The 12,687-nt window shown below is 35.2% G+C and overlaps 1 protein-coding gene across 1 annotated transcript in view; it reads left to right on the forward strand.

The window, feature by feature from the left end:
* Positions 1–12,687, forward strand: part of MUC19 (mucin 19, oligomeric) — a 170,545-nt gene that overhangs the window by 14,194 nt on the left and 143,664 nt on the right. Inside the window, exons 13-23 of the mRNA XM_044226370.1 lie at positions 891–1,026; positions 2,066–2,158; positions 2,994–3,084; positions 3,264–3,395; positions 4,361–4,510; positions 7,735–7,829; positions 8,259–8,385; positions 9,477–9,723; positions 11,668–11,720; positions 11,818–11,918; positions 12,159–12,310. Coding sequence (XP_044082305.1) covers positions 891–1,026; positions 2,066–2,158; positions 2,994–3,084; positions 3,264–3,395; positions 4,361–4,510; positions 7,735–7,829; positions 8,259–8,385; positions 9,477–9,723; positions 11,668–11,720; positions 11,818–11,918; positions 12,159–12,310 — 1,377 coding nt within the window. The remainder of the gene's footprint in view (positions 1–890; positions 1,027–2,065; positions 2,159–2,993; positions 3,085–3,263; positions 3,396–4,360; positions 4,511–7,734; positions 7,830–8,258; positions 8,386–9,476; positions 9,724–11,667; positions 11,721–11,817; positions 11,919–12,158; positions 12,311–12,687) is intronic.

Consider the following 12,687-nt stretch of genomic DNA (forward strand, 5'->3'; position numbering starts at 1 on the left):
AAATGTTCCTGTTAGTGTGGAAATAATATATTAGTAATAATTATGATAACAATAGCTATGGTTTATTGAATATCTAGGACAGTGTAATCCTAGAGAAATATCATATTAGCTACAAATATGACCCACATATATAATTTAACATTTTTTAGTTGATGTGTTTTTCAAAAGCCAAAAGGTAGTGGTGGAATCTAATTATAATTATGTATTTTATACATCCAAAGTGCAGAATTAGCATCTAGAAATGAAATTAGTATAAAAAGTTAATGAGAGATTTTATAATCTGTTTCTCAAATTAATGAGAGATTTTTACAATCTGTTTCTCAAATTAAGTCTTAAAAGTCTATATTCTATATTTATAGCAGAGCTCAATCTAGAACTGTCACATTTCAAGTAATCAATAGCTATATGTTTCTATACTGTATTGAACAGTGAGGGTCTACAATGTGGCATGTAGCAGGTGTTTTAGTACTAATAGTGGAATGTATTCCATTTAAACAAACCTCTGAAATCCAGTTTAGAAGTTTTTATATATTTAATGCAGGCAGAAGCTATTATTTTAGTCCATGGAATTCAAGTCCTTTAAAATGCCAGAATGCCACCATCAATGTGGCACTTGATCAGAGTTGAGATGCTGATTGGAGAATGAGGATGGTCTAATAGGGGCTCCTGGCTGGCTCAGTCAATAGACATGCGACTCTTAATCTTGGGGCTGTGAGTTTGAGCCCCATTTTGGGTGTAAAGATTACTTTAAAAATTTCTTTTAAAAGATGGTCTAATAAACCTTAAGTAAATATCTTAATTTAAATTTTGATTTTTAACATTGGGGTATTTATTTTCCTCATGGAGAAAACACAATTGATGACCTTAACATAACTATTGCATTTTAACAGCACATGCCAGAATGCTAAGTGGTCTTGTACGGAAGCATTATGTCCTGGAAGATGTAAGGTGGAAGGAAATTCAGTCACCACCTTTGATGGTATTAAATACTACCATCCTGGAAACTGTCACTTCTTGGCCATCCACGTATGTAATAGCCTGGAATCCTTGAGAAAATTGATGCACACACACTGAGCTATTCAACCAATTTAAAACAGTCTTAACTTTAAGTTACTGTTTAAAAGAATAAATAGCAAGCAGCCCCTCAGTGATTGGTTACATATTTCAATGTCTGTTTTCTGTCACATACTGACATTGACAATTGGTATTCCCTGTACTCCTTAGAAGTTCCTTGTGAAACAAACAAAAAACCCCCAACATTTCCTTCATCATTAGTAACTTTATAAACATACTGGAAAAATAGTTCCTTTTTCTACTTTTCTTTGCTTGTGTTCACTAATGCTTCAGATGTGATGATCTTTTTTGTTCCACGAAACACCTTCCTTTTTCATCATTATCCCTTTACATTTATTTATAGTTTTTTTTTTAAGATTTTATTTATTTATTTGACAGACAGAGATCACAAGTAGGCAGAGAGGCAGGCACAGAGAGAGGAAGGGAAGCAGACTCCCCGCTAAGCAGAGAGCCCGATAACAGGGCTTGATCCCAGGACCCCGGGATCATGACCTGAGCTAAAGACAGAGGCCTTAACCCACTGAGCCACTCTGGTTCCCCTAGTTATAGTTTTTATAATACAATATCACCAGTATGATAGAGGCTATCCTTACTTTTAAATTCTTTTCAGGACTAAAACTTTAAGTAACCTGTATTTAAAGGGGGTATATAAAGGGGGGTTCCATCTTGTCACTTTCTCTTCAGCTAGCACATTCCCTTGGAGGAGAAGACAAGAAGTAAAGATAAAAGAAAAAAAATTTATGACAATGAAAATCCACTAATCACAATATATTAATATAGTTTATGCAAGATACTTGGACCTTCCTCTGTAAAGCTTTTGGACAATTCTAGACTTATCATGGACTGAACCAGGTTTTATTTTCAGAGCAGACTGATTATATGTAGGAATTGTGCTTGTTTAAAAAAAAGTGCCTTTAAATGAATCACACAGTAATAGTGTACCATCAAGGACATTTTGATAAATGTATCAATGAATTGCATTTTTTAACAGCATAAAGACTGGTCTGTTAGTGTTGAACTTCGTCCTTGTCCAAGTGGCCAGTCAGGAACGTGCTTAAATAGTGTTACACTCCTCTTAAATTCGGTAAGTAGTCAGCTCCCTAAAGTTTATCCAGAACAAAATTCAAAATTGAATAATTACTTCACAAATTCAGAAATTTTGTGGCTGAAGAGAGGCTTTACTGTGTGAATTGAAATCACAGAAAGAGTATGGAGAGGGTGGCTGGATGATGGACATTGGGGAGGGTATGCGCTATGGTGAGTGCTGTGAGGTATGTGTAAGCCTCATGATTCACAGACCTGTACCCCTGGGGCAAATAATACATTATATGTTAATAAAAATAATTAATTAAAAAAAAGAAATCACAAGAAGATTGTACAGAAAATTAGTAAAGTCGCTGGAAGAGCTGAGTAGTTCTAAGGCTCCTTAAGTGTATAAAAATTATCATATACACACAACTGATGTGCTAATTATAGATAAACCTATGTGCTTATTAAATCATTAAACTCTGTTTAAGAAGAGTTTAAGAAGGCAATTATATTTGTTTAGAATTTCACGTATTTGGAATGGACACTGTAAATGGAAATAGAACTACAGGGGGAGGGAGGACACCAAGACTGGCCTTTGGCACTTAGAAGCCTTTTGACCTTTGGAAATGTGAGTCACCTTCTTGGGTCTCAGTTTCTTCATCTACAGATTGGGGATGAAGATTCCTTTAGAGTCCTCCTCAAAGAATTGGTATAAGAAACAATGAAGCAACATATGAGGAGTGCTTCAAAAAATATTCTGTATTTTAGATATTTAAAACTAGTCCAATCAAATAAACATTTTTATGGCACAAAAACTTAGGTTTGTATATTGTATTAAAATGAATTAAAATTATAAATTAACATGAACTAACAATTGTTTTAAATATTAGCCTATTTCAGGTAACAAGTATGTATTCAGTAGGAATGGAACAATCACAAACAATGGGATTGAATATACAAATGAAAGTTATGATGATTCAGGTAAATTAATAATACCATTTTAAAATAAGTGTAAGATGTATTCATTTGTTCAGTTTTTAGGGACATCAAATGTTTGGTTTTTAACATATATTAAAGCATAAAACCATTTTAATAAGTCAGAAACTATTTAATGTTTCAATTATTCCTATTAATGTAAATAATTATTTTAATAGGTGAAGTATATGTCTTCAAAGCATCTTCCTCATACCTTCAAGTAGAAACAAACTTTGGTGTAAAAATGCAAATACAAATTGCTCCTGCGATGCAGCTGTATGTTTCAGTGCCACCTAACAGTTTCACAGATACTGTAGGTAAGTCCTCTGGATATGTTTTTATTTCCAAGGCTCTACTGTGACCATTATTTCTTTTCATTTGGAATTGTCTCTCCATTAATGACATTAGATCATAATGAATTTTTACTTAATCTTCCCTTCACTATTTCAGTAAAACAGTTTCAACTGATAGTAAAGACAGCTTTATTTATTACAAAATCTGTTCCCAAATGATTTTCTGCATTTAAACATTTTAAGGTTCTTAAATTAAGGTTTCCTAAAGTGAGGTTTGACAATATCTGTTAAACATAACTTTGCTAAGATAGATTATGAAAGCTTTTACCTATAGAAGAAAAAGATGAAAATATTACACATCTTTTGAATATCAAGTTTCCAATGCATGCTACATTACAATTTGTCTTTCTGCTGATAGATGACACGGTCATCTCTTTCATGGAGGTTTTCTGTCACAGAAATCAGCTTTTACGTACTGTCATGGATGGCAAACAAAACAAGCAAAACAATGGGAAAGCTCATATTTAACTAATTTCAAACCATCTGAGCTTTTGCAACATGCCTTTACTCGAGAAGGTGAACTTATACATAGGTAAAAATGTAATTCATGGGTCAGAAGACTCTAGATAAGAAAGCATGTAGCCCTTAGAATGATTCAAGTCTCCACACTAATATTGACCAATGTGCAGTCATGAATGCCCTGCTTGTAAGCATGCTTCCCACCACCTTGTTAAAGGAGGTTATGTTACAGCAACATGCAGGAAAAACAGCATATTTGTGGCAAATGGTGTTTCAGTGCTCCTGGAATTTGAATAAAATGTCTGGAGTGTCATGAAATTTTACTTTTATGCACAAGATTTACAAAGATACACTCTCTGGTAGCTTCTGCGTGTTTTGATTTGAGCGCAGAACTGAATATGATGTGAGAATATGAATATAAAAGCTGAGTAGGTGAGGAAATGTTAAAATTTGTTCTGTGCCCTATCCAGGACTCTGTGGTTCCTTCAACAACAGAGTAGAGGATGATTTAATGTCAAGTCAGAATATACTGGAGAAGACACCTCAGGCATTTGCTGATTCTTGGGAAATGATGCCCTGTCCTAAAGGAAAACCCACTTCCTGCATCAGTATAGAAAAAGGTATTGGTAATTGAACATTAAACTCCGTAATTAAATACTTGGTGCTAGGAATTGTGTACTTTCTCTGATATAATATGGGACTGTCAGATAATCCTGGTTTTTGCTAGTGTTTGTTGTATTCTCCCAGTTTTGCCAGGAACTGCAGAGAAGCAGTCTGGCTGGCTGAGGTGCAACTAGAAAACCCATCTTTCACTGGGAAAGGGGGATCAGCACCGTTGTCTTTTTCTATACCCATTCTTTTCCTCCTCAGTTTTCTCAGTCGAATAGTAGGGTCAGAGGAAGTTTTACAGATCTTTAATGGAGGCATGGAAGTGATGATTGGTTGAAATCGTGAGACTCAGCCAAACTGCCGAGCTACTTAACAAGAAAGCTGTCACTCGATCTAGGTCTCCTAACTCTGCTATCATGTGTGTTAATTATACCAAACCCCAAGTATCGATCTTACGAAGAAACCTTTACATTTGTACGAATCAGCTCATGTTTTAGCTTACAAAAGACTTCCACAAATATTAGTTCAGTTTTTTCCCACAAACACTCATGAAGAGTTTGGATGAGGTTAGCATCTCCACTAATGTAGATGTTGATAGTGGAGTCCTGATGGAGTGTGCTTAGTAAGGGTTAAAGATGAAATTGTAATGCAAGTATTTTTTTAAATTTATTTAATTAATATATTTTTATGGAAGTATCGTTGACATGTAACATGTTCAACATAGTGATTCCGCAAGTCTATACACTAAGTCATGCTCACTACAAGGGTAGCTACCATCTGTCACCATACAATGCTTTTACAGTACTGGGATTATATTGCCTATGCTAGACCTTTTATCATCGTGACTTATTCATACCATAACTTGAAACCTGTATCTGCCACTCCTCACCACCCATTTTGCCCATCTTGCCTCATCCCTTTCACCTCTGGCAACCACCAGTTTGTTCTCTGTATTTATGGGTCTGTTGCTGATAATCTACGTATTTTGAATCGAAGTCTTGTTCTGATTTCTTCCTTAGTATTGTTGATTTTAATAAAAACTTTATCTTATCTTACTTCTTTTGTAAACAATGGGATGTATTGGAAAGTAAGTTAAAATATGTTTATATGTTAATTAGTTATTTTTTTTTTCGTAAAGATTTATTTGTTTGAGAGAGAGAGAGAGAGAGAGGAGAGGGAGGGAAGAGAAATCCAACCAGACTGCACACTAACATGGGGATTGATCCCACGACCCAGAGATCACAACCTGAGCTAAAACCAAGAGTCAAAACCAAGAATCAGACGCTTAGTGCACTGTGCCACCCAAGCATCCCTAATTACTTTTTTTCTAAATTAATCTGCATATTTGAAAAAAGTCTGATCAGCTTTTAACATTTAAAAATTACAAAGCAATTCCTTTTTAAAGTTTCATTTAACTTGTTTTGATTTATAGAATGAGTTGACAGAAGCCTTAGTATCAACATGGTAATACATATTTCTGGGTTTAGTTGTCATGTTATTTTGTTTTGCAGGTGTTGCAATGAAAATAATTAGAATGAGAATAGGTGAAAACACATGTATATCTCATAAGAAACCAAGCCAATTTATGTTAAGGAGACTATATCAACACTTTTGAGAGCTATATAAATTAAGTTTCAATTTTCAATGTTTTGTATTTAATAAAATAAAATACAGAAAACTAAGCTATGTCTTAAAAAGCTGTCAGTAGTGTTTACATAAAAAATGGTGATACCTAGTTACAAGTTTGTCAAAATTTTAGAAATAATTGGCCTCAATGTCCTTTTAATAGATTTAGTCAGCTTCCTTTTGCTTCCTGTTGACAGTTACTTTAGAAGGTTGGAAGTGGCAAGGGGGGGAGGTGGGAGGTTGGGGTACCAGGTGGTGGGTATTATAGAGGGCACGGATTGCATGGAGCACTGGGTGTGGTGAAAAAATAATGAATACTGTTTTTCTGAAAATAAATAAATTAATTTTTTAAAAAAGAAGCCAATCAATTGATAGTTAAAACAAATTAGCAGTCTTTGTTCTAGTCACTGGCATCATCTTTAAGTGTTTACAATTCACTGAGCAAAGAATTTTCTACTTGGGTTATTTTTGTGAATTTTATTTTCTGTTAATTTAACAAATTAATAAAGAAAAACTAGTTACTTGCAAACCAACTAAATATAAGTTCAGTCCTTAAAAAACAAAGTTAGTGTTTTGGAATGATTGATATGGGTGACCCTAAAACTGACAAGACTACTGCAGCAACAGAGGCAAGGTGGTGCTGGTGTCACCATGATTTCACTTATCAACTTGCTTCAATTCAGACTTAAAAATATATTTTAAATTAAAAGGTACCCATATAAATAATCTGGTTCCCTTAGTCTCATTTTTTATAGAAATTGCCTTTCGCAAACAGGTTAACTGACTTAATACAGAAGTCTGCAGCTAATAAAGATTTTGCTTCTTATTCCAGTAATGGGATGAGTAAGTCATGAGGATGAAAGGAACAGCATGAGGAATATAGTCAGTGTATTAGAAGAGCACAGTATGGGGACAGATGGTAGTTATACTTGTGGGGAGCACAACAGAATGTATAGAGTTGTCCAATCCCTGTGTTGTACACCTGAAAATAATGTAAATTGTGTGTCCACTATACTTCAATTGAAGAAAGAAAGAAAGATTGGGGTGCCTGGGTGGTGCAGTTGGTTAAGCACCAGACTTTTGATTTCAGCTCAGGTCATGATCTCAGGGTCATGAGATTGAGCCCACCAGTGCAGAGTCTGCTGATCTCTCTCCCTCCCTCCACCTGGTTCTCTGTCTTTCTTAAATAAATAAATAAATAAATAAAATCTTTTAAAAAATAATAAAAATTTAAAAGGAAAAATTTTGGGGGCACCTGGATGGCTCCGTCATTAAGCGTCTGCCTTCGGCTCAGGCCTTGATCCCAGGGTTCTGGGATCGAGCTCCATCATCGGGCTCCCTGCTCAGTGGGAGGCCTGCTTCTCTCTCTTTCCCTCTCCCACTGCTTGTGTTCCCTCTCTCACTGTCTCTCTCTCTGTCAAATAAATAAATAAAATCTGTTAAAAAAAAGATTTGTCTGTTTAAGGGGTTTCTTTTATCATGCTATTTTTATATGTATCGATCATAAATTAGATATGCTAAGCAACACTTTAAAAACATAGTTATACTTATTCAATTAAAAATTTTGACTTTTTTTGTACTAATTTTGAGTGCATGAATTTTCTTCCAGAAAAATTTGCTGAAAAGCATTGTGGAATTTTTCTTGATTCAGACGGGCCTTTTGCTTCCTGCCATCCAGTTGTGAACGCTAAACCATATTATGAGGTATGTGAGTGTCTAAGATTAACAGTGCTTTTTGTGAAGTATTTTGATAGTATCAATAGAAGTCCGTAGGCATTAAAATTTTTCAAATAACAGGCATTATCAGTAAATTAAGACATAGGTTTAAATTTAACATGGGATTCCACTAATTTATTTAGTTGTTAGATATACCAATTAAAAAAATGGTACTGGAAAATAACCCCAAATGAGAAAAATCTTGAATAAGTTTCTCTTTCCATCTTTTCTAAGTTCTTTGAAAACTCACTTAATAATTGACTTGATACTCTGCTTATTTTGAAAAGAAATAGTTTCTGAAGTTGTAAGACAGATCTTTTTTCAAGGAACAGAAGTTGTTATGGGCTGAATGAAGATACCCAGTTTACCTGTTCATGTGAATATTTTCATAATGTAAAATACACTTATTTCTTAAAGGAATGCAAAAGGTACACTTGTACTTGTGAAAACAGTGAAGACTGCCTGTGTACGGTTTTTGGCAACTATGTGAAAGCATGTGCTGAGAAAGAAGTATACATGGTGGGATGGAGAACCGGACTGTGTGGTAAGCAGGACAGGGGTGTTTAGATAACTCTCTTCTTACTGTTACTATAGCACGTGCGTGTGTGTGTGTGTGTGTGTGTGTGTGTGTAGTTTAGAAACCCGTATTTACAAATCTGTACTTGGTTCTTTCAAAGATGATTTGCTGTTATTTTAGTAAGTATGTTTGTGCGATCCTTGTATTTTTTACTTCTTGATTCTTTTATCTTGATCTAATATATTCATATATAAATAAGAGCAGAATATATGTGTATTTAGATATGAATGTAGGTTTCTGTTCAGTCTTATATGCTGAAATTTAATTTTCCAACTCCTACTACCTTTTAAAATGATAGCTAAATATTAATAACATTTTATTTTACTTATTTATTTTAAAGATTTATTTATTTCAGAGAGAGAGAGAGTGTGTGTGTCTAGGGGGTGCTGTGGAAGGATAGAGGGAGAGAGAAAGGGGAAGTAGATTCCCTGCTGAGCACAGAACCTGAAGCAGGACTTGATTTTCCTGCCTAGAAATCATAACCTGAGCTGAAACCAAAAGGCAGATGCTTAACTAAGTCACCCAGGTGCCCCAATATTAATAATATTAAAAAAAAATAAAAGTAAGTAAAATAGGGGCTCAACTATCATATTTATTGAATCTTGCTTTGTTTTAAATATTTATTGCTGTATTTGAAAATGACCAGAAAAATACTTGGCTTATCAAAAAAATATATAGAAATAAATCTTTTATAGATCATACTTACTATTTCACTGCCCATATTCAATCAATAAAGTCTGTTAAGTTCATCCCCTAAATTTCTCTCAAATCCATTCACATCTCACCATCTCTATGAGTGCCACCCTAGTTCAAAAAAAGCATTCTTTTTTTTTCTCCTGGGTGATTGCAATTGCCTCCTTCAATCACTTTTTCTAAAAAAAAAAAAAAATGAAAAAAAAAAAGAAGTGAAAAATGAGAATAGCAAGTAACTTTTTCTTGATTATTCATAACCTCAATTGTGAATAATTCACTATAATATCTATAAATATCAAGTTGAAGTAAAATTGCTACTTTTCCTGTATATACATATTTACTATTTTTTATTCCTATACCAACAGATTCCTCTTGTCCAAGTGACCTCGTTTTCAAGTACAATATAAAAGCCTGCAATAAAACTTGTCGATTATTGTCAGAGAGATATAGAAGCTGTGATATAGAAGATGTTCCATTTGATGGATGCACTTGCCCTGATGGAATGTACCAGAATAATGAAGGGAATTGTGTTCCAAAATCTCAGTGTGACTGCTTCCTAAATGGCAAGGTCATTCAACCAGGCAAACTCATCAATATTAATAACAACAGATGGTATGGAAATTTATATATATACTTGTTATGACTTCAAAATCAAGGGACTGTCCTTTTCAGAGAAATAGTTTTCCTCAAGTCTTCCTTAGACCTGTCACATTTTTAAAAAAGATTTTATTTATTTATTTGACAGACAGAGATCACAAGTAGGCAGAGAGGCCGACAGAGGGAGAGGAGGAAGCAGGCTCCCTGCTGAGCAGAGAGCCCAATGCGGTACTCGATCCCAGGACCCTGAGATCATGACCTGAGCTGAAGGCAGATGCTTAACGAATGAGCCGCCCAGGCACTCCAAAGATTTTTTTTTTTAAATTTATTCGTTTGACAGACCAGAAAGAGAGCACAAGCAGGGGGAGCAGCAGGTAGAGGCAGAGGGAGAAGCAGGCTTCCCACCTGAACAAGGAAGCCCAACACAGGGCTCGATCCCAGGACCCCAGGATCATTGACCCGAGCTGAAGGCAGAGGCTTTAACACACTGAGCACCATGACCTGTCACATTTTAAATATTGTATTTCATATTGAAGTTAGTTATTGCTCCCTTTAACCTAAAGTAATCACTGCATCATAATGGCTCTAACTGATGTATTCTACTCTTGTTTGGTTTTAAATACCAATAGAAAAACATTCTAGCAGTATGCATTCTACATACATACATACAGAGGATGCAAAATGATTTTATGTTCAGACCATGCTTTCTAGTTGTATCTCAACATTCATCATTCAACTAGCACTTATTAAATAGATATTTGCCATGTGCCAGGCCTTGTGCTGAGGGCTGGAGTTTCAAAGATGAATAAACACTGTCTTGGACTCACAGAACCTTCCTTGTACATTCCTATAATATGTACAATGCAGTATCTTATAACTGGGTACATGTTATATAGTTTCTGGGGCACTGTGTCTCATTCATCTACTTGTGATAAAACTTGTGAGTGAGGGGTTAAAGTTGCTCTAATGGTGTATTAAGAAGTTGTCAAAAAATGGGCAGAAGATATGAACAGACACTTCTCCAATCACGACATACAAATGGCTATCAGGCACATGAAAAAATGCTCATCATCATTAGCCCTCAGGGAGATTCAAATTAAAACCACATTGAGATATCACCTTACACCAGTTAGAATGGCCAAAATTAACAAAACAGGAAACAACATGTGTTGGAGAAGATGTGGAGAAAGGGGAACCCTCTTACACTGTTGGTGGGAATGCAAGTTGGTGCAGCCTCTTTGGAGAACAGTGTGGAGATTCCTCAAGAAATTAAAAATAGAGCTTCCCTATGACCCTGCAATTGCACTCCTGGGTATTTACCCCAAAGACACAGATGTCGTGAAAAGAAGGGCCATCTGTACCCCAATGTTTATAGCAGCAATGGCCACAGTCGCCAAACTATGGAAAGAACCAAGATGCCCTTCAACGGATGAATGGATAAGGAAGATGTGGTCCATATACACTATGGAGTATTACGCCTCCATCAGAAAAGATGAATACCCAACTTTTGTAGCAATATGGATGGGACTGGAAGAGATTATGCTGAGTGAAATAAGTCAAGCAGAGAGAGTCAATTATCATATGGTTTCACTTATTTGTGGAGCATAACAAATAGCATGGAGGACAAGGGGCGTTAGAGAGGAGTAGGGAATTTGGGTAAATTGGAAGGGGAGGTGAACCATGAGAGACTATGGACTCTGTAAAACAGTCTGAGGGGTTTGAAGTGGCAGGGGGGTGGGAGGTTGGGGTACCAGGTGGTGGGTATTGTAGAGGGTACGGCTTGCATGGAGCACTGGGTGTGGTGAAAGAATAATGAATACTGTTTTTCTGAAAATAAATAAATTGGAAAAAAAAAGCAAAAGACAATAAAATGGCTAATAAACATATGAAAAAATGAAAAAAAAAAAAAGAAGTTGTCATTGGAGTTTGAAGTTTAAACAAACTTTCTTCTATTTCCAGTGTCTGTCGGGATGGAAATTTTCTTTGCCAGACTCCTATTAGTTCAGCCCAACGTAAGTATTGAAATCATGATGCAGACTTAATAGATATGCTTGGGTTAAAATACGCAGATCAAGGGGCTCTTGATTAATAATTTCTTTTATCCTGCAGAGAATTGTTCTGGAGGGGCTGAATATGTTGACTGCAGGGGCCCGAGGGCACGGAGAAGAGTTGACAGTAAATGTGGTGCTTGGAACATGCCTGGTTTTGATGTAAGTACCATGACATTGCCGTTTAGCCTTTTCAAACTTTTAATTGTGTCAGCACAGAAGCAAACTAAAACATCAATGAAAAATAATGAGAAGGTCATATTTACTGTGTTATTTTGATTTGTCAAATATTGGCTCTAAATGTATATGTGGTCTTTATATTTATGTATTATAAATTAATGCTGATACTGTGACATGTTAAAGCAGTACCTTATGGTGTATATTTTATATTTATTCCCATAGGAGAACTTGCCTTGCAAAGCTGGGTGCTACTGTCCAGTAGGCATGGTTCGAAATTCTAAAGGGAACTGCGTCTTTCCTGAAGACTGCCCATGTTCTTTTGGTGGAGGGGAGTATGAACAAGGAAGTGTTACCTCAGTTGGCTGCAACAACTGGTGCATAATAAAAAATTTCTATTTTATATGTTTTGGATATTAGAAATTATAATCTGCTCTTATTTTTATAAGAAAGAAGTTGTTCTTTGGTATATGTGGAAAACAATAGTCAAATATAGTTTAAAGTAATTTTTTAAATAGAAATTTTAATTTTTAAATTGTTTTATTGAAGTATAGTTGACATGCAATATTATATTAGTTTTAGGTGTACAGCATAGTGATTCAACAGTTATATACATTAAGAAATGCTCATCACAGTGGTGTAGTTACCATATGTCACTGTATAAAGTTATTACACTATTATTGACTACAGTCCCTATGCTGTACTTTTTGAAATAGGAACTTTATTTGGCATTTTGTGTGGTGAACATCATATA

Source organism: Neovison vison, chromosome 12 (genome assembly GCF_020171115.1).
Source record: "Neovison vison isolate M4711 chromosome 12, ASM_NN_V1, whole genome shotgun sequence".
NCBI classification, from domain to species: domain Eukaryota; kingdom Metazoa; phylum Chordata; class Mammalia; order Carnivora; family Mustelidae; genus Neogale; species Neogale vison.